Below are 21,458 nucleotides of genomic sequence, written 5' to 3'. Positions count from 1 at the left end.
TTGATCTGAATCTTGCCCTAACCAACACTATCCTCACGATCTTGACATGCTTAAGCTCATTGTTACAGCCACTCTGTCGGATTTATCTTGTTGAAAGTCTTCCTCTCTTTCTCTGACCTCCACATTTCCCAGCAGGATGTCTTTTTCCAACGACTGTCTTTCCCCTACAACCTGCCCAAAGTGTGTGAGACAAAGCTTCACCATCTTTCCCTTGAGAGAGCCCCTGACTGCATTTCCTCTAATACAGAATTGTTTGTTCTTTTAGTAGTTCATGGACTATTCAGTGCTCTTCTCCAACACCAAAAAGCAAAGGCATTCATTCTTCTTCCATCTTCCTTATACATTGTCCAACCTTCAGATGCATAGGAAGGAAATGAAAAGTCTATGGCTTGGATCAACTGTACTTTAACGTTTAAATTGACATCTTTGATCTTTAGAACTTTGGAGTGGTCCTTGACAGCAGATTTTCCCGGTATAGCATGTCTTTGATTTCTTGGCTGCCGTTATCTTGAGAGTAGATTGTGGATCCAAGTAAAATTAAATCATCGATAACTAACTTTTTATCATAATATGTTACCTATTGGGTCAGTGATGAGGAGTTTTGTTTTCTTGATGTTGAGATCTAACCCAAATTGAAGGCTCTGGGCTGATGAAAAGTTTGGTCACAAAGAAGTTCGATATAAAAAAAAAAGTAAAGAAGTAAACAGAGTAACATACTAAGGGATAAACAGTCAAATATGTTCTGAAATTAATAAATAGAATTATATGATATCCTATAATTCATTCACAAGTAGTATAAATAGAAAGTAAATCCATACTGAGGGACATGAGAGTCAAATTGATAAAAAGCAAAGAGAGAAAAATCTTAAAATCTGTAAGAGACAAAAACATGTGATTCTAAAAGGAATAACGGTAAGATTGACAGTGATTTCACAATATAAACAATGGAAGTCTGATGAATTGACAACTTCAATGGGCTGGGTGAGGGAAGAGGGATAAAGTCCCAGCCTAGAACATACTCAGTAAAAATAATCTTAAAAAATAAACAATATATAGACACTTTCAGGAAACAAAAACAAACTCTACAACAATGAATGAATTTTGGAACAAGCTGTGCATTACTACAAAGTGAATTGGGGGAGAGGAGGGAAAGGAGGAAAATGTGTATCAATGAATGAATGAAAATCCACCTTTCTGTAAACTTTCATTAAAATCACAAATTTTAAAAGGATGGAGGGAAGATGCAATAAAAGAAAACAAGCCACTGTTACTTGAGATATAAAGAATTTATTAATCTCACAAACATAAATTTGAATGAAATTAAGGAAGAAATGGAAGAGTCTGTGCTATATGCCGCCATTACTGTGTAACGTTCAGAAATAGTCAAAGCTATTGTGCTAGAAATAAAGAGATGATCATTACCTCCGGAGGGATGATGGAGTAGCTAACAAGAGAGGGAACACACAGAGGACCTCAGAAGGGCTGGCTCAGAAGGTACAAGCTAGGTCGAACTGTTGTTGTGCACTGTCAAGTCAGAATTGATCCAAAACTGACCCTCCAGCAGGTTTTCAGAGGCAGCAATCGCACGGGAGGAGATTGCCCATCTTTCTCCTGAACTAGGTGGTGGTGGTGGTTGTTCTTGCTAAGTGCCTTCAAGTCGTAGATCACTCATAGCTACCCTATGAACGAAAGACCTGAACGCTTGTATAACTTTCGTCCTTTCTCCAGGTTCATAGGGTTTCCAGAGGCAAGCTATTTCAGAAGTGGATGTCTTTCCTGCTTCCAACCTGAAATAGGTAGTAGTTATTATATATAAGTGGACTCAGTTGTTGCTATGTGCTGTCGAGTGGACTGTGACAGCGACCTGAAGAATAACAGATGGTAACCTTGCACGATCCTGCACCATTAAGGTGTATGCATGATTTGTGCACATTCAGAAAACAAATTACACTTCAATTCTAACAGCTCTAAAGAAAGGAAGACCAAAGGGAGGGAAAAAGAAAGAAAATGAGGGCGGAGGGAAGGATGGAAGGTTGGAAGGAGGGTTAGTGAGTCACCAGCACTTCCTCTGCCATGTGTACAGACCCCGGGCTGCCTTCTGCTCAGGAATGCAGGCTCGCTGGGCCTGTGGTGCCTAATGCCAAGCCCAACACAAAAGACATGTTTGGTACATCCGGAACCTGAGGCGTTCCTGTCCCCTCCCTCACTGGGAGCAGATGCAGGTATCACCCTGATCCAGCTTCCTTTTGATCCTTTCAGAAGCCCCCCTCCCAGCAGAAACATGCCAGCTTCTGCCCTAGACGTGCCAAGTTCCCTGGCATGTATGCAAATCCTCCCCAGACTCCTGCAGCAGGTGCTTCCCGGACAGAGCCATGCACTCGCACCCTCAGTGACAGTGCGGTGCGCAGTTCTTGATGCGTCAGTCATCCACTTATTGTCTGTTGATTTGTGCTGAGTCAACAATGATCCGCTGAGCACCCCCAAGAGGCCAGCGTGGCATTCTGAGAATGAGAGCAACCCCGCTGAGCATAAATAGAGAAAAATGTAACTATCACTGAAGACCAGGAAGTTTACTCGGTCCAGTTTATGACAAGTAAACAATTACAACACACTGCAGAGAAATGAATCAAGGACAATCAATCAAAAGAGAGGAGCACACGGAGGAGGTGAGAGTTCTACAGACGCTTCCTTTCCATGAGGACAAGGTTGTAGCATCATTTTACAAATGGAGAAAATGAGAATCAGAAACACTGATTAACACACAGGGAGAGGAAGGGTGAATTGGAAAGACACCAAATGATAAGACAAGGAGAACACTCAAGTGGGGAAGACCAGCTTCGCTTCTGATTCTTTTTCTTCCTGAGACGGTTGGGAATTTTGCTTCCTCTGCTCCTCCATCCCTCCAGGGAATTATTATCAAGGGAAATCCTCTTTTCTTTTCTGAAATCCTGCCTTCAGAGACTGAATCCTCGCCCAACAGAAAGGAAATGGAAAATGGCTTCGGGCCATCTCATCTGTGAACTGCAAGGTTAACATCCCAGCGTAACTTGTCTCAGCCTCTCCAGTTGGGATTGGAGTCACACAACCCTGCCTGGCCTTTCAAGTTCATTATAGGTCACTTCCTCTGAGTGGACTGGCTGATTTTCATTCTGTGTCAGGAAATCTCCCTCATTAGCATTTCTCCTGCTCCATTTAGGGGTCAGTGAATTTGTCAGGTTGGCAAAGTTTATCCTTGGATCCTTCCCATCTTTCATTTCATTACCTTTCCAGTCCCTTACTGACTGTCATTCCCAATCCCTGCTGTTCCCCATCCCACCCAGGGTCATCAGATCACAGGGACTGGAGTAATCTCTCCCATCTCTACCAAGAGATGTGATGAATTTGTGATGTAAAGAAAAATACACTGGCTCTTGGATAGAGGATTCTAATGGAAGAATTTGAAGCACTGGTAAAGGAAAATGAGATTCCCATTGACACCAACTGGATTTTGCTTAAAGACTAATTGCTTACTCTCTCTGATTTAAGCAGAGCTGAAGCCATGCTAGCTGAATACCAGCAGTCAGGAAATTAAAAGATGTGTTGCATCAATAAAGTCTGCATTCATTTCATGATTATTTTTTTAATATACTAGTTTATTTACAAATTTCTAATACATTGTTTTCCAGAACAAATTCTCCCAGTTTCCCTCACTCCCCACACATCAAATTGTACAAATCCATGATTAAATCCCCCCTCTCTCTGCACATCCTCATCCCTCTGCTTCCACCCACCCTGGATCCTGATACTCATTCTACAATAATAATTTTATACAGTATTTTTCCAATCAATTTTACAATCAGAGGCCTCTTCAAAGTTCTGAAGAGCAAGGATGTCAGTTTAAAGATTAAGGTGTTCCTGATTTAAGCCATGGTCTTTTCAATTACTTGCTAGGCAGCTGAGAGTTGGACAGCGAACAATGACAGCAGAAGAACATCAATGCCTTTGAGTTGTGATGCTGGAGAAGAGCACTAACTATCCCATGGACTGCCAAGAGAACAAACAAATACATCCTAGAGAGAGTGCAACCAGGATGCTCCTTAGAGGGAAACATAATGAAACTTTGTCTCTCATACTTGGTCATATTGTTAGTAGAGGTTAGTCCTTGGGAAAAGACATCATGTTCGGAAAGATGAAGGTTCAGTGAAGGAGGTCTTCAGTGAAGACCCTCAATGAGATGGATTGACACAGTGGGCTCTAACGTAACGGAGAGTATGAGGATGGCCCAGGATAGAGCAGAGTTCAAATCTGTGGTTCACAAGGTCACTATGAGTTCCACTCAACCCAAAGGCAGCTAACAACAACTACAACTGAGACCCTACTGCCCACCCTAATTCTCCTTTTGCATCTCCAGAGCTGAGCAAACTGGAATTGCTACTGTTCATCAATAAATGTCATTCCAGCTCAATCCTTTCTTAACAAGACTGTGCAGATGGAGCAGGTCTGAAAGGAAGAGCCCATAACAGACAACGGAAGGATCCACGAGATCTGAACAGTGTTAGTTGAAGATTCACATCAACTAAACTAGCTGCTCTTTTTTTCCCCCAAATTCTGTATAAGCTTTAATTAAAATCTCAATTAAAAAAAATTTTTAAAAAGGTAATGGAAATGATGACGAGAAAAGATAATGAAGTAAAGGGAATGAAATATAAATATGCAAACCTCACTGACACCTAGTCAGAATTGACTCATATCTGACCCTCCAGCAGGTTTTCTGAGGCTATAAATTCTACAGGAGGAGGTTTCCCAACTTTTTCCTGTGGAATGGGTGGTGGTAGATTCAGACTGTAAACGAGTTGCTCTTTTGACCATCCATCCATCCGAGACTGCCTGACTAGTAAGTAAATTGAGCCGTCCTGGGACTCTTAATGCCTTACAGCAGAGACATCCTGGATAGCCATCAAATCCATTCCCTGTGACTGGACACTTGACTAGACCACATTTCCCAGCCTCCTTGCATCTAAACACGGCCATGAGACTCATAGGCTTGAAAGCAAGTTTTGTGCTTGACTTTGAAAATATCAATGCAATTACCCACATTCTCTCTTTGCTCTTTGGACAACTAGATGTAGAGAATCCAGAAAAGTTTCTGGGACCATGGACGATTCCAAAGCCCTGGGGAATGATGGGACCACTCGTGAGAAGGAATTTTAATTGTTCTGGTGGTGTCTTTGATTCACCAATGTCCCCACAGAGGTGATGTCCCCAGAAGAGCGGCCTATCCAGGTCCACTCATACCAAGCACAGAATAAGTAAGAAATACAGTTTTATTGTGTTAAATCACAGACATTTAAGAGTTGTTCAGCTGTCAGCCTATCTTGACTTATCTCTGTACCCCTTGAACCATTTTCTGACCTCATTGGTCTTCCAATTTGTTCCTTTCCTAAACAAAATAAAATAACAAGGAAACAAGAGAATAGCCCTTAGGAGGAGAAACTCACGAGACTCCAGGAGCAAATATAGCTGCAAGGCTATAAAGCTAGCAACTGCTCCCAAGGGTCCCCAGAGCAGTGGGCTGTTTGCCAAGCCCCGAACAGGAATTTTATCCCACTGCCTCTCCTCGGTGTCTTCCATTTTCACTCTGCCAGCGGACACGGCTAACTTCCAACTCCATTAATTTTAGACAAATATTAGCACAAATCATAACAGGCCTCAAGTGCCCTATAACTTCTGTTGACACAGGAATGAGATTGGATATCTTGGTGTCTCCTACAGAGATAACACCCTTCACCCAAATATTTCCTAGTCCCCAACTGCTGAGCACCAGGCTCTGCTGACCTGAGGAGGGGTGGTGACAGTGGTTCTGTCTGTATTCATCCTTTCACTCAGTGCCCTTGTTGACAACAGTATGGATCAAAGGATGAAAGGCAATGGTGTGAAAAGGGATTAGTGGTGATCAGGCAGCCTTAGGTTCTGGGTCCCTCAGGGTCATGGGTTAGGTTGTGACCAGATGGTTTAGTGGCAACAAGTTGCATTGCAATCCCAAAGGCATGTGGTTCAAGGCCACCAGCTGCTCCATGGGAGAAAGATGCGCAATCTCCTCCTGTGTGATTAAACTGCCTCTGAAAACCTGCTGAAGGGTCAGTTACGAGTCGGTTCCGACTCTATGGTACACAACCACAACAACCTGGTAAAGTTAAAGATCAGGCAGTGACCAGGGCTAGAGATCAATTTGGGTCTGAAGAGAAGAACATTTTTCTGCATTTTTTCAGAGAGATTGATTCCAGGAAGCAGCATCTTTAGCCAACTCTCCCAAGTGATGTGCTTAAATTTTCACCTTTCTGGGTTTTATACTCAGTTTCCTGGTGTTATTTATTATAGAATCAAGAGGTACTGAAAAGAGCTTCTTTGGATTTAACTTTTTAAGATTTCACTAGTAATAGCCTTTGTGTGTGTGTGTGTGTGTGTGTGTGTGTGTGTGTGTGTGCGCGCGCGTGCACACGCACCATCAAATTGGATCTGACTGGTACAGGAGGACATTGCCCCTCCTTCTCCAACAGAGCATCTGGTGGATTTGAACCACAAATCTCTGGGATTGCAGTGCAGCTTCTTGCCACTAGGCCACCAGAGCTCCCTGGAAACAACCCTTCTAAAAAAAAAAATAAATAAATAAAAATAACAGCACCAGTGTTTACAACCTCTGGTCTCCAAGATATCCAACCCAGAGAAAATGTTTATGCATAACATGTGTTATATGTATTATAATATAATAGTATAATGGCATTAACATACAATGCCAGCTCTGTGCCAGAAACTGTTCTAGCCACTGGAGATACAATATTGAATAAGCAAAGCCCTGCCATTCTGGGACTCATATTCAAATGGCAATAAGTGCTATCAGAGTAAAGAATAGAGTCTTCCCTTTATTATGCATCTTGGCTGAAAGCAGAGGGTACCAGAGGAATGTCTGTGTTTCATTGACTATGCAGTATGTGTTTCATTGACTGTGTGGATCACAACAAATTGTGGCTGACTCTGAGAAGAATGGGAATCCCAGAACACTTGATCGTGTTTGTGCAAAACCTATACTTGAACCAAGAGGCAAGAGCAGCTTCTTATCATTAAGCCAGCAGAGCTCCAAGAGGCAAGAGCAGCTTCTTATCATTAAGCCAGCAGAGCTCCCTTGGCTCTGATGGGGAGAGATAAATGTATGATGCTGGCTGATGCAATGAAGGAAGATGTTTATGTCGTACCCCAAGTGAGGCCACCACAGGCCCCACTGATTCTACAATCTGTGACAAATACTTTCACTAAAGGAGTAAACCCAGTGGTATTCTCCCCCTGAAAGCAATGATGAGTCACGCACGTGGAGTTTCAGAAAGCCTATGAATGTTTCTACAGAGAAAGACAGCCCCATTTTTAAAAGCCAAAATAAGGTCCTGCCATTGTTATGTCACTGAGTTAACTGTAATTCATAGCAACTCTAAGACCAATGAGAACCTGGTCCTATCCTATACCATCCTCACCATCTCTGTCATGGTCAAGTGCATCGTCAAAGTCACTGTGCCAGTCCATCTTGCTGAAGGCCTTCCTATCGTTCTCTGACCTTCCACCTTTCCTAGCATACTGATATTTTTCCAGGGATTGGCCCCTCCTGACACCATATCTAAATAATGTGTGATGAAGCTTCACCATCCTTGCCTCTAGGGGGCACCCTGACTGCACTTTCTCCAAGGCAGATTTCTTTGTTCTTTTGATAGTCCACTGGATATTCAGTACACTTCACCAACATTTCAATGGCATTGATTCTTCTGTCATTCTTACTCATTGTCCAACTTGCAGATGCAAAGAAAGCAATTGAAAATACTTGGATCAGGCCTACCTCAGTCTTTAAACTGACAGCGTAGCTCTTTTGCACTTTGGAGAAGTCCTTGACAGCAAATTTCCCCAATGGAACACATCTTTTAATTTCTTGACTGCAGATACCATGGTGGTGAATTTGTGGATCCAAGTAAAATGAAATCACAGACACCTTCATTCTTTTCATGATATTGTCTATTGGTTCAGTGATAAGAATTTTCATTTTCATTTTCTTGAGATTGAGCATAGTGAAGGATGGAAGTTATTTCTTTATCCATAGAGTACTTCTGTTTTTTTGCTGAAATCTCTGTCCACCAGGAATCCTTTAAAGATAGTCAGAGATTTAAATGCAGTGGTAATATGTCTGAAGGTCTGCTTCCAGATCCTGAGATGCAGTTAGGGAAAGCTCCAGCCATCTGGAGAGAGGATGTCCTCCTGTGCAGGCTCTATTCACGTATGAAATTCTCAAACACAAATTTCACAGAAGAATCCTTTCAGGTACAAAAACCTTCTGATTTACATTCATTCATTTGTAACACTAGTAAATCTGAGTTCCATGTTGCTCACTCACAAAGCAGCATTCCTTTTTAAAGAAACCTCATCTCGTGCTTCTCCTAAGCAATCTATTGTGAGCACCAATATCCTCCCTGAAAAAAAAGACAAAGAAATAGGAAAGTGTCTAACCCCACAGGATCAAGCGTGTCGGAAACATAAAGCATTTGTAAACCAGCAAAGAAATATTTTAAGTGAGTGCAATACTCAGATGCACCACACATTTAGGAAAATCCATATGGCAAAAGACAGAAGGGGCCAACATTAGAGCCAGGCAGAGAAGTAGAGAGGAGGGAGTGGGTTCCCAAAGTCAGTAGGCTGTAGAAACAACCAACACAACTTTGAAACTGGCTGGATTTCAGGCGGGAAACAAGCAGCGAATGGAGTTTCAGTTTCTAACTTCAGCAACTGGCAGCTGTGTGGATGGTGCTTCCACTTTTGAAAAGGGGGGGGGCGGAAAGCTGATCATCAAAAATACTTTTCAAAGAAATTGTTGCTTATAGTTATTATACATGCAATGGCTTTAAAAAAATGATACCATAAAGTTTTAAAAACAAAACTAATCAAAACAACAGTCTACATTTTAGTGCGGTAACCAACCTGTTTCAATCTATGTTTAATTTTTTTAAATGATAAAAATAAGCAGTCATGTAGATTATCATGTAGATGTATCAGTATCTCAGAAGTAAGGTCCAAATAGTATATAAACAAAGTGAAGACTTTAGTCTCTTTCACAACAGAACTACGAACTTGGGATAGTCCAGCTAAGTGCTCCCCAGTACTCCAACAACCAGTTTTTGACAACATTTTACCTTTCCAGCATGATGTCATTATACAACTGGCCCCTCCTGATAGCATGATCAAAGATAGATTTGTTTGTTCTTTTGGCAGTCTATGGTATATTCAATCCTCTTTTCCAATACCACAACTCAAAGATACCGATTCTTCCGCAGTCATCCTTACTCACTGTCAATTCTCAGATACACAGGAGGCAATTGAAAGTACTATGGCTTGGGTCAAGTGTGCACCTTAATCTTTAAACTGATATCCTTGCTCATAAGCACTTTAAAGAAGTCCTTTAAATACACCATAAGACCATTATTGTAAAAATGGAAGGATAATTGGTAAGATAAGTTTAAATGTCCAAAAGGGGAAAAGGAAAGGGAGAAGAGGGTGGAAAAAAGGAAAAGGTGAACGTCACTAGGACAGCAGAGTACAGTGGGCGGAAGGGGGCGAGGGTAGGGAAGGGACAGGTAAGAGTCAGTGGGGACTCAAAAAGACAGGTTAACATAAGCAGAGATCAACAGTAATTTATAAAATACAATGTATACTAATGATTGTTATGAAACAATGTAAATAAAAGATTATACAAATACAATGTGCAGAAATGAAACACAATGTGTAAGATTTTATACAAACCATTAAAAAATCTTTCATGTTCACTAAAAAAAAAAAAAGCTGAGCTAATTGAAGATTTGAGAGTCAGAGACTTGGTTCAATTCAGAATGTATTTCATTACAGGTGCTTATAAGGCATCTAAGCAAAGATGAGGATGGTACAATTAGGTGGTCAGCTTTGCTCCAACCCCTTCCCCACTAAGAGCTCCCTTTTCTCTTCTCCTTTTCCAGCAGTACCAGGTCGATTGATTGACATGGTGACTGCTGCAATGGGCTCTTGTGTATCAGGAAGTGTGAGGATGACACAGGATAGAACAAGGTTCAGATCTTTTGTTCATAGGGTTGTTATGAGTCGAACTTGACTCAACGGCACCTAACAAAAGCACGAGTCCAAACCCTTCTCTGTTTTGAACATCTGAGAAGCCCACACAGAAACCCTCAGACAACCTCACATCTCCTTCCCCTAGAGCTCCAGAACTTCAGATCTCAGAATTAACAAGATCCTAGATAGGATAAGGCGCCCCCACCTCCTTCCAAGCATCCTTTCCCACAGCTCTCCTCTCCTCCCTGACAAGGATGCTGTCAGCCAGGCACACATCTCTATATATTGTTGGGTGGTCTTTTACCATCCCAGCCTCAGTCTTAGGCTGAATAATATGTCCTCCTAGAGCTCCTTGAAAATTGGTCAAGTCTAGAACTGAATAGACTTTCCAGTTTCCTTGAGCCTTACGCTTCAAGATGGCAGAACACTCACATGTGGACCTCCTGGCTCATTCACCCTGTGAGTGCACTCCCAACTCTATCCTTCTGGGAGGAAATCCATGTTCAAAGTTTTTGTGTTTAGTCAGTTGCCTGCTAAACTTTTAAGATACACTTCACTTTCCTTTCAGTTTGCCATGGTAAATTCAGAGAGACCCAAGTGAAAGACATGGTGGAGAAGTGGAGACCTTCAGAAGAGGTCTTTCTAAACTTGGCTTCTGTGAAGAGAAGGGTCCCCTATTGCAACATTTCTCTCACATTCCACTTTTTCTCCAAAGCACTTTCTTCTCCAGGACTCTCCGCCATCTTGCCCCCAATGGGTGGAGCCTCCTCTCCCTCCCAAACACTGTACCAAGTAGGACCTCATCTCCCTGGCAAACGTAAATCCCTGCACCTAAATTTGCCGCGGTCCTCGCTTGCAGGTCACCCTCCCTCCACCCCAGACCCAAGTGTCCAGCAAGATAGCTGCCCAGGATAAGGACAGGTACTGCTTGGTTGTATGAATGGGTTGGTTTGGGCTTATCTCTTCTTCCTTATCTAGTTCTGTGGATGACCAATCTCTCCACACAGGCTTCCATCTCTGTCCTACCAGTGTTCTCGGTTCACACCAGATCCACAGCCCTCTGCCATCTGCCTCTCCTGTTCAAATCCTGCCCTGCTAACCCAGCTCATCTCACAATTCCAGGCAGTACTGGAGAGGGAGGGGGAGGGGAGCATAACATGTATTAGTTCATCTCATCGTCACAAACGACATTACAAGGTTATTCAGTGCTGTCAAACTGGCTCCAACGCCCGGTGACCCTCCGCACAACAGAGCAAAACCTTGCCCTGTGCTGTGCCATCCTCACCGTCTGCTGCTGAAGCCCATTCATTGCTGCCAGGACTGTGTCAGTCCATCTCCTAAAAGATCCGTCTCTCCTCTTTCACTGACCCTCCATTTGTCCACGCAATGATGTCCTTCTCCAGAGAAGGGAGGTGTCCAGTGAAAGCACCTTGTTTGGTACACGACGAATGGTGGCGCAAGGAGATGCAACAGTTAATACAGGGAACCCTGGATGTGGATACCACGGGCTGGCCCCGTCCTCTTAGCCATGCCATCAAGTCATCCTTCTGCACCTCTTCTAACCTCTTCCCTAAAAAAGTACTCTCTGCACAAATACTTGAAATAGTAATAATGCTTGTATTTCTCAAAAGTTAAAAAGGGAATGCTCAATACATATATTTTTTTTAAAGCACCGTCTTGATGCAGCAGTAGGAAGTTTTACTGCAACATCTGACGTGGAGGGAAGTAGCAGCGCAGAAGGGAAGCGGTAGATGAATGGGTCACAGGCAGAGTTCAAGGGCTGCAGGCGTACAATTTCTTGTTCGTGTGTCCATCAGACCTAGTCTCAGCCCAGCACAGGCACAGCGTATGGGACGCTTCCCTGGCCAGTAGCCTGAGAGAGGAGGTGCAGCAAGTCCAGCCAGGCAGCCGCCTGAAACCGCCTGCATTGCACTGTCCAGTCCGCAGTCCGCAGATCCCGGGCTCTTGCTGCTCTCTGGCGGCCGGAACCGGGAGGCACTCGACCCGAGAGTCGTGCCTTCGCTCCGCGCACCCAAGGGCACCAGCGAGTGACCAAGAGGCCAGCCGGAGAGTGGGTGGAAGGAAGAGGGCGCAGTGGAGGGAAGAAGGGAGGGGTCAGAGAGAGGCGCGGGAGGGAGTGCCGAAGGGGTGCAAAGGGAGGAGGGTTGTGGGGCTCAGCGGTTAGGCGGGGGCGGCACTGCAGGGCCCGAGCGCGCGCCAGCCTCGCTGCTCCTTCAGACCCCGGCACGCCGGCTCGCGCAGCGTGCACAGCCCCTTCTCCCCGGAGTGCAGGACCCTTTCCCTCGGCGCGGGCCGCCCCCTCCTCCCTGTGGGCGCTGCCCCTCCCCCGTCGCGCCCCCCGCGCCGAGTTGGGAGCCGCAGTGACCGCTGCCCGCCCGCACCTCCCGCTCCGGAGCCGCTGCTCTGCCCGCTCGCCTGGGCGCGCTCCGAGAGGGGCGCGCGTCGCCCACCCGGCTCCGCGGTACGATCCCGCGGCCAGCCCTGGGGAACCCGGTCGCCGTCCTGGCCGGCTCCGCACCGCTGGGGGCAACCGCGCCCCGCGTCCCAGCAACTTTGGCCGGACCACACCGGGAGCGGCGCGCGGGAACGGAGCCGGAGCTTCGCGGCTATGCCTGCTGCCTCTCTGCCCGCCAGCCGCACGGCCCGGCCCCCGACGGCCGCGCGCTGAGATGACTTTCCGTGACATTCTGAGCGTCAGTTTCGAAGGATCCCGCTCGGACAGCGGCTCCGGGGGGACCGGCTCGAGCCCCAGTGCGGGCGGCGCAGGCGGCGCGGTCGCTTCGGAGGGCCCGGCGGTGGGCAGCGTGCCAGGTGCCACGGGCGGCGGCGGCGGCGTGGTGGGCACGGGCAGCGGCGAGGAAAACGGCAGCTCGGCCGGGGAGCCGGGGGGCTCAGGCGCGGGCGGCGAGGTGAACTGCACGGCGGCGGCCGTCGGGGGCCTGGTGGTGAGCGCGCAGGGCTTAGGAGTGGGTGTCTTCCTGGCTGCCTTCATCCTGACCGCCGTAGCGGGCAACCTGCTGGTCATCCTCTCCGTGGCCTGCAACCGCCACCTGCAGACTGTCACTAACTACTTCATCGTCAACCTGGCCGTGGCCGACCTGCTGCTGAGCGCCACAGTGCTGCCCTTCTCTGCCACCATGGAGGTCCTAGGCTTCTGGGCCTTTGGCCGCGCCTTCTGCGACGTGTGGGCCGCTGTGGACGTGCTGTGCTGCACCGCCTCCATCCTCAGCCTCTGCACCATCTCCGTGGACCGGTACGTGGGCGTGCGCCACTCACTCAAGTACCCGGCCATCATGACCGAGCGCAAGGCCGCTGCCATCCTGGCGCTGCTGTGGGTGGTGGCCCTCGTGGTGTCCGTGGGGCCCCTGCTAGGCTGGAAGGAGCCGGTGCCCCCGGACGAGCGCTTCTGCGGCATCACCGAGGAGGCAGGCTACGCCGTCTTCTCCTCGGTGTGCTCCTTCTACCTGCCCATGGCCGTCATCGTGGTTATGTATTGCCGCGTCTATGTGGTGGCGCGCAGCACCACCCGCAGCCTCGAGGCGGGCGTCAAGCGCGAGCGGGGCAAGGCCTCCGAGGTGGTGCTGCGCATCCACTGTCGCGGCGCAGGCACCAGCACCGCCGACGGAGCGCACGGGACCCAGGTAGCGCGCAGCGCCAAGGGCCACAACTTCCGCAGCTCCTTGTCTGTGCGTCTGCTCAAGTTCTCCCGCGAGAAGAAAGCAGCCAAGACCTTGGCCATCGTCGTGGGCGTCTTCGTGCTCTGCTGGTTCCCCTTCTTCTTCGTTTTGCCACTTGGTGAGTGACCCCCTGCCCATCGACCCCTTCTTTCCCCTCCCCCTGCCCTTGGCTCTGTTTTCCTCGCCCCTCCCCCGCCTTGAATGACCTTTAACTCTGCACTCTTAAAAAGGAGTGTTGGTTTCATAACTTCTCTGTTCTCTGGAAAAGCAGACATTGGCGTTCCACTATGTAGGGCAGAGGGAGAGGCGCTTCCTGCTTTTAAGTTTTGTTCACAGCCTCTTACCTTTCCAAACCTCCCTTCCCAGGCATGTTTTACCCTCTTGACCCCTGAAAGTATCATAGGTCCGTGGACACCTGTAGATTCCACCGGTGCATGTGGTTAGTGTTAAGTGCGCACCTGTACACACTCATACCCCCTGTTCTGCCCACATACAAATGCCAGGTGGGGCCCAAAGTGGGTGAGCCTCCTGTGAACATACTCACCAAGCCCTGGTGAACCCACGTGTGCAGATCGTCTCCCTTCATCCTCATCTGCTTTGCCCCAGCACTCATTCTACATTTCCCTTTGGAAACTGACCCATTCCTACCCCCTTCCCAGCTGAGGTTTGTGAATACCCTTGGATCTCAATTCTGAAAACTGTGGAGATGGGAGCCAGGTGGAGATGAGAAGGGGGAAAGTAAGGGCAGTTTATCAAACTGAAAATTAATCTTGCTAATAGGGGTTTCTTGCCTTGGCTGGGACATGACTCAGTGCTCCTGGAGAACTTGCCTATTTCTCCCACAAGCCTCTCTGCAGCCCTGGGAGCCAGGTAGTTTTTTCCAGCACCTTCTACCCACTTCATGGGGCCCGCTTGAGAGTCTCAAGGCTGGTCCAGCAGAGTGAGAAAAAAAGGAAGGCAGCATCTCTGGGGACACACTTGCATCCCTGGGGTGCCCTGAGTCACTCTTCGCTCAGGGCTGCAAGCTGGGCTCACCCAAGCAGAGGCCACCCCTGCACCATCCACAGTCCACACTGTGTGAAGGGATGAGTCAGGGAGGAGACAATGGCCTGCATCGGGCTCCCCAGCAGACCTTTTCCACACAGAGTGGCCTTTATACATTATGAATTAGCTGGTGTCACTCCCTCACTGAAACCTCTCAATGCCTCCCCACTGCCCTGGGAACAAAACCAGAACTCTCTATCATATGAAAGAATGACCTTTAAGTTTATTGTCCAAACCAAATAGGGCACCAGGAGTCTTTGTACTGGGACCATAGGCCTGAACTAGGACTGAGGACACACCTGGACAGGTGGTCAGAAGGCCCTATAGTGGCTGCCTCCTGTCTGCCCTCAAGGCAATGCCCATGCCCACCCACCCCTTCATGGAGCTTTATTCTTCCCCACCAACCCAGCTCACACAGGTCTCTGGGACTTTGCATTTGCTGTGCCCCCTGTCTGGACTGTCCTCCCCTAATCTCCTGGCTGTGTCTCCATCTTCGCTTAAATGTCCCGTCCTAGGAGAAGCCTTCCCAGATCCCTCAGTCTCAGTGTGCCTCCTCTTACACCCCTGAGGCACACTGTACTTTCTTTCCCTGGATCAGTAGCTCTAATCACATCTGTGTTGAAATGAATTTACAGCCCTGTGTGTTGATCGGTATTGTTGTTGTGTACCATTGAGTCGAGACTGACTCATAGCTGACCCTCCAGCAGGTTTTCAGAGACAATTAGTCACATGGGAGGAGATTGTCAGTTTTCCCCCCACCCCAAAGCAGCTGGTAGATTCTAACCTTGTGCCTTTGGGTTGACAGCACAATTCCTTACCACTAGGCCAGCACAGCTTGGTAGCACATAACAGCAGGCCACCAGAGCTCCCTGAGTTCCCTGTTGATTGGTGTCGTGTCAGACTCAGCCCATCAGCCCAAAGTTCTGTAAGGGTGGAGCTATGTCAGCACAGAATCCCTGATTCCTCTGTGCCCATCACTAGGTCCCTGCACTTAACAGTGAGCATCACAATCTGTGGCACCAGACAGACAGCCTAGGTTGAAATCCCGCCTCTGCCCCTTACTAGCTGTGTGACTCTAGGCAAGTCATTTAACCTCTCTGTGCCTTCATTTTCTCATCATCAATCTAGGGATGGTCGTAATGATGATATCTACCAATAAATAGGGCAGTTGTGTGATTTTGCTGATTTGTCATTGCTGTTATTAGTGGCCATCAAGTTGGCTCCCAATTCATGGTGACCCCGTGCACAACAAAGATGACGACGTCCACTTCTGCCTGGCACCATCCTCTCTATAAGTTGTGGATTTCCCTGTGATTGCAGTGATTTTTCTTCAGTGGCTGGTTTTCAGAAATAGATTCTGAGTCTTTTTTTTCCTCTTTCATCTTAGTCTGGAAGCTTTGCTGAACTTAGAGCAAAGTCCCCTGCGACAGAAGGGTGAGTGGTATCTGTGCCTGAGGTTCATTGGCCAGGAATCCAACCCATGTCTCCTGAGTGGAAAGAGAACATCTTACCACTAAGAGAAGTATTGGGAAGAGTACAGCCAGAGTATTTCTTGGAGGCAAGGAGGGCGAAGCTTCACCTCTCATACTTTAGCCATGTTGATGGGATAGGCTATTCTTTGGAGAGGGACATCATGCTTGGGGAGGTAGAGGGAGAGCAAAGGAGAGGAAGAACCCCCCACTCCCCTCCCCCACAATGAAATGGATTAACGCAGTGACTGCAGTCATGGGCTCAAGTGTGTGAGAGATGACGAGGATGGCACAGGATAGGACAGGGTTCAGATCTGTTGTTCAGAGGATCGCTAGGAGTCATACTTGACTCGACAGCACGTAACAACTACCAATGTGCCCGTGAAGTGGGTTACAGTGTAGGAATGTAACTGTGGCCCATGGTGAGCACAGAGTCATCTATTGCTTTTGTAGTAGAGGCTCAGTATGGACAAGGAATGACAGATCACCACGTGGAAATGATCCCTGACTCAGAGCTGGTACGGAGCAGGAACAGACTTGAAGCCACACATCTGAGGGGCAAATAGGCATGAAGGAGAAAGTTTATTTTCTCCCTCTTCAACAACCCACCCCAACTAGGATTTAGAATACTCCTAGTCCAACTTCCTGTCCTCACTCCCTGCTCCGGCCCTGCCTAGCTGTGGGATCCCTCCTTCTTCCCCTTGACTCCAGTCCCCTATGGGACAGAAAGCCACCGTACTTGTTTCTCTTAACATCCTAGTAACCAAACAGTGTACAGATAAACCAGTCCAAACTCAGTCCAATCCCTAGCTGCCAAGTTGATTCCTATTCGTAATAACTCTATCAGGCAGAGATCTGCGTTGGAAATCCAAGGCTATAAATCCATACAGAAGCAGACAGTTGCATCTTTGAACTGCTGTCCTTTGGGTTAGCAGCCAATGTACCACCAGGTCTCCATAATGCTCAGATGCTAATATTCTAAGCACCCAGGTCCCCCCCCTTTTTTTTTTGCACAGACATTCACATTTTGCCAAATATGCTTCAGACTGCTTTCTCTCCTTTCAGAGCTGAAGCAAAGCCAAAGGTCAGTTCCCTCCATGTCCTTTCCCCTCTGTCTCCCTTTCTCCCCAGTATCACCTCTGTCTCTCACTCTCAAACGTGTGCTTACGCTGTTGTCACATGTGCCTGCATTTACAGTCAAGGGTAGTAACGTTCTGTGCGTCCGTAAGATTTCTACAAAGTCTTCAGTTTGCCTTCCCCCGCTCCTTCTATGTTTGACATTGATCCTTGGTGGTTCATTTTACTAGTGTTATAGTATTCCATGTTGTTGTTAAGCTCTGGTAACCTAGTGGCAAGAAGCTGTACTGCAATCCTGAAGGCGCACAGTGTGAGGCCACCAGCTGCTCCACGGGAGAATGGGCAGTCTCCCCCCATGGGATTGTCTGTGAAAACCTACCAGCTGTGGGTCAGTTGCAACTCTACAGTACACGCCCCCCACCACAACATAGTAGGCCCCTTCCACAATGTGTTGATCCAGTCTCTGGAAGAGTGAAGTGTTTTCTGTGACAATAAGCACTTGTATAAAGCTCTCTTTTTGAGGCCCTTCTCTTCCTTGATGCCATTCCTGAGCTCCAAGCTCTGCCCTTGGCTGGTGCACCCTGCTTTCTCACTTTCTCCATCTCTGAGGCTGTTGGCACGGGAACTCCAGTGTGGTGTCCTTGTTTCCTCCTTCCTTCTGGTCTGTGCCATGCCAGGCCTCCTGAGCACCTCGTCAGAGCCCAGAGCACTGTCGGAGGCCGATGGTGTGGAATCTGATGACAGCGAATGAGTAGAACAGAGGCCAAGCAGGGAAACAGATATTCCGCTCTGTGGCATTACGACTAGGAGAGCAGGAGCGGTGCAGGCCTGCTGTGGGGCCAGGGTGACCTGACGGCCATGGGAGGGCGCTTACAGCACTGAAACCCAGGACTGTGAGGATGAGGCAGGGGCTGTCCTTGAAGGAACAGAGAGCATTTTGAGCAGCAAATCTGGGGGGAATGTGAAATCCAAAGGAACAACAGATCTCTAGATGCCAGGCGGGTGGTGAGGGTGTCAGGAACTTGTGATGAGGCAAAAGATGGAGTGGGGGACTCAGGGGCAGGGCGTGCAGTCTCCCAGAAAGAGAGTGAAGGGAGAAGAGGTGAGAGACATGGAGGGATCCCTGGGGAAAGGGGGTACCCACTTTGAAGGCATTAGAAAGAGGCAGAGGAGACAGCTTAGAGCTACTCATGTGGCATCTTCTTCCTCCTGGGCCTTGATTATCACCAAGAACTCCAGAGATAGGGAGGGACTGCATGTCCATAAGGGCAAAAGCCATGGGGATGAAGAATCCAGTGGCACCCCATCCCAGGTTGTCTGGGCCACCCCTTCAGGATGTGTATGCATGGGAAGAGGTTCAAGAGATGGGGCATGTACCATCAAAGGGAAGAATGGATAAACAAAGTGTGGTCTGTCCATGATCTGGAATACTATACAGCAAGAAAAAGTGACTACACACACACACACACACACACACACACAGAGTGGATGAATAGCATAGACATTGTGTTGAGAAAAAGAAGCCAGATCCTAAATTAAAAGCATACATATGGCACTATGTATATGAAACTCAAAGATAGGCAAAACTAATTGGTGATGATGAAAGTCAGAGTAATAAGGCATGCTGGTGATGTAGTGTGGAATGTGTCAGGTCACTAACCAAAAGGTTGACAGTTTGAATTCACAAGCTTCTCCATAGGAGAAAGATGGGCAGAATAATGATGACCGGATGTTTGTGTGGGTGGGGGAGTATGTGTGTATGATTGAGAAGTATGAAAGAAAACCTTCTCACAGGTGGAAATGTTCTGTATCTTGAATTATAAACTTTACTGTCTGTGTGTGTTAATTAGAGAGAGAGAGAAGAGAGCAGGAAGGAGAAAAGAGGCTGAAGAATCAGCATCTTGACTGGAACACACACTTGGGTAGCCTGGTGTGAAGGGTGGGTTTGGGATGTTTGTTTGACAGTTGTCTCATTGATGGCCACATCTCCGTGGGTTCCCTGTGGCCATTGTGAGGTACAGGATTGGAGTGCATGTAATGGCATTCTTTTCCACTGTCCCCTGGCATCATCTCTGTGCCATTGTGGCACCTGGCTCTTAGTAGATGCTCAGGAAGTGAGTGCAGAGGGAGAAAGTGGCTGGGCCCATGGCCTCTCTGTATCTCCTCATGCCGAAAGTGGTACAGCACAGCCCTCCCCTCTATTAAAGCTGGTCATCTTTGGTAATGAGGGGTTAGGGTCATTTGTGTGATGGACAAACTTCCCATGTGATTCACAGCCTGTGAAACCCGCTGGAGGACCAGCAATGAGTTGATTCTGATTCCACAGAAATGGGAGAGTGAGTGAAATTTTATTTTCACTTTCCACATAACCACTAGTGTTTACTGAGTGATTACTATGAATAAACAGTGTGTGCGGCTTGTTATTTTGGTTTTATTTGTTTCATCTTATTATGGAAAGTTTCAAACACAGACTGAAGTGGAACAGTAAGTGAACCCCCATGGACCTGTGATCCCAGCTTCAACAGTTTCCACCTCAGAGTTGATCTTGGCTCACCCCAACCCGCCCCCATGCTTCGTACCACGGAGGATGATTTATGAAATAAACCTTATTTTGTGTATAAATTCTTCAGTGTACGTTTCTTGGCGATAAGATCTCTTCTAAAGAGAATACAATTCCTTATAACACAAAAATCAGTGATTATTATCATGAAACATCTGTCGCCAGTTGTCTCCTCAAGTTTTACTTTTTTTTGGTTTGAATCTGAATCCAAAAAGGATCTATACTTGACATTTGATAGATTTTCATCCTTAAAATAATTGATTAGTTTCTCCTCTTATGCTCTTTTCTCTCCGTTTGAATGAGAAACCAGATTATTTGGGCCCAAAAGTAGCCCACCTCTTGGAGTCTGCATCCTCTTTATGCCATAAACATGTCCCTTTGTTCTTTGTTTTCAGGCACCATCGAGTCGACTCTGACTCACAGTAACCCCCCTAACAGATCTGAACCCTCTCCTGCGTCATCCTCACCGTCTCTGATAGGCTCCAGCCCATTCTTTCAGTCCCTGGGTCAGTTCACCTTGTCGAACGTCTTTCTCTCTTACTCTAACCCTCTATCTTCCACAGCACGATGTCTTTTTCTATGGACTAGTTCTCTATAGTGAACTAGTGAATTGCCTTTATTAGATTCAGGTTTGGTGTTGGGGCATAAATCCCTCCCTTAAGTGATCTAATGTGGATTAGGGGTCCAAATACTGGCAGTCCCCTGGAAAAAGTGTCCCCTCAGCCTTTGACCTGCTGGCTTTTGCAGCCGTTGGGCATGGTCTGGACTATTTTATTTAGACTTAAGGTGGTGATATTCTACTAGTCTTTCCGTGTCTATGTACTGTTTGGTTAATAAAAATAGAGCCTGTACAGGAAAGGCAGGAGAGGTGCCCCTGGGTAGCCTTGGTTTATCAGAATAAGCAGCAACTCCCAAGCACTTTTCCACATGTGACCATTGAGGTGTTTTTAGTGCTGTGGAATGCTTGTTCTAGACATCCTTGGTCGGGGAGCTTAAAGGATCTTTGGCCAGTGGAGCTGTTCCAAGTTGGTGCCCCGAGACCTGGCACAGCCTTGAGAACTGAACTTGTCTTCACTGCCTGGTCAGATCACACATCCCAGACTCAGCTTGTACTTTTCCTGCTCCAGACCTGGAATCAGCAAGCACTCGGACAGCACTGATCACTTTAAGTGAACATAGCCACTGTGGGGCCACAGCTGGGGCTCCGGGGAGCTTGTTGACACTTAGTTGGTGCTGACTCAAATAACAGAGCTACAAAAGAGAGCTGGGTTTTATATACACACATATGTTGTTGTTGTTGTTGTTGTTGTTGTTATATGCCATCGAGTCGCTTGTGACTTATAGCGACCCTATGTACAACAGCCCTGAACTCTGCTCTGTCCTGTGCCAATTGCACTGTCTCCGATACACACATCCCGATTACCCCAGTCACTGAATCAATCCACCTCATAGAGGGCCTTCCTCTCCTGTGCTGTCCCTCCACCCTCCCAAGCATGATGTCCC

General features: G+C 47.3%; 1 protein-coding gene across 1 annotated transcript in view; it reads left to right on the top strand.

The window, feature by feature from the left end:
* Window positions 1-12,753: 12,753 nt before the first annotated feature.
* ADRA1D (adrenoceptor alpha 1D) overlaps window positions 12,754-21,458 on the top strand; it is a 29,583-nt gene continuing 20,878 nt past the window's right edge. Inside the window, exon 1 of the mRNA XM_006894221.1 lies at window positions 12,754-13,923. Coding sequence (XP_006894283.1) covers window positions 12,798-13,923 — 1,126 coding nt within the window. The 5' untranslated portion in view covers window positions 12,754-12,797. The remainder of the gene's footprint in view (window positions 13,924-21,458) is intronic.

Source organism: Elephantulus edwardii, unplaced genomic scaffold (assembly GCF_000299155.1).
Source record: "Elephantulus edwardii isolate Elephantulus edwardi_28Jun2011 unplaced genomic scaffold, EleEdw1.0 scaffold00138, whole genome shotgun sequence".
Classification (NCBI taxonomy): Eukaryota; Metazoa; Chordata; class Mammalia; order Macroscelidea; family Macroscelididae; genus Elephantulus; species Elephantulus edwardii.
Note: the sequence above shows the minus strand (reverse complement) of the source record. Positions and strands in the feature narration are given on the sequence as shown.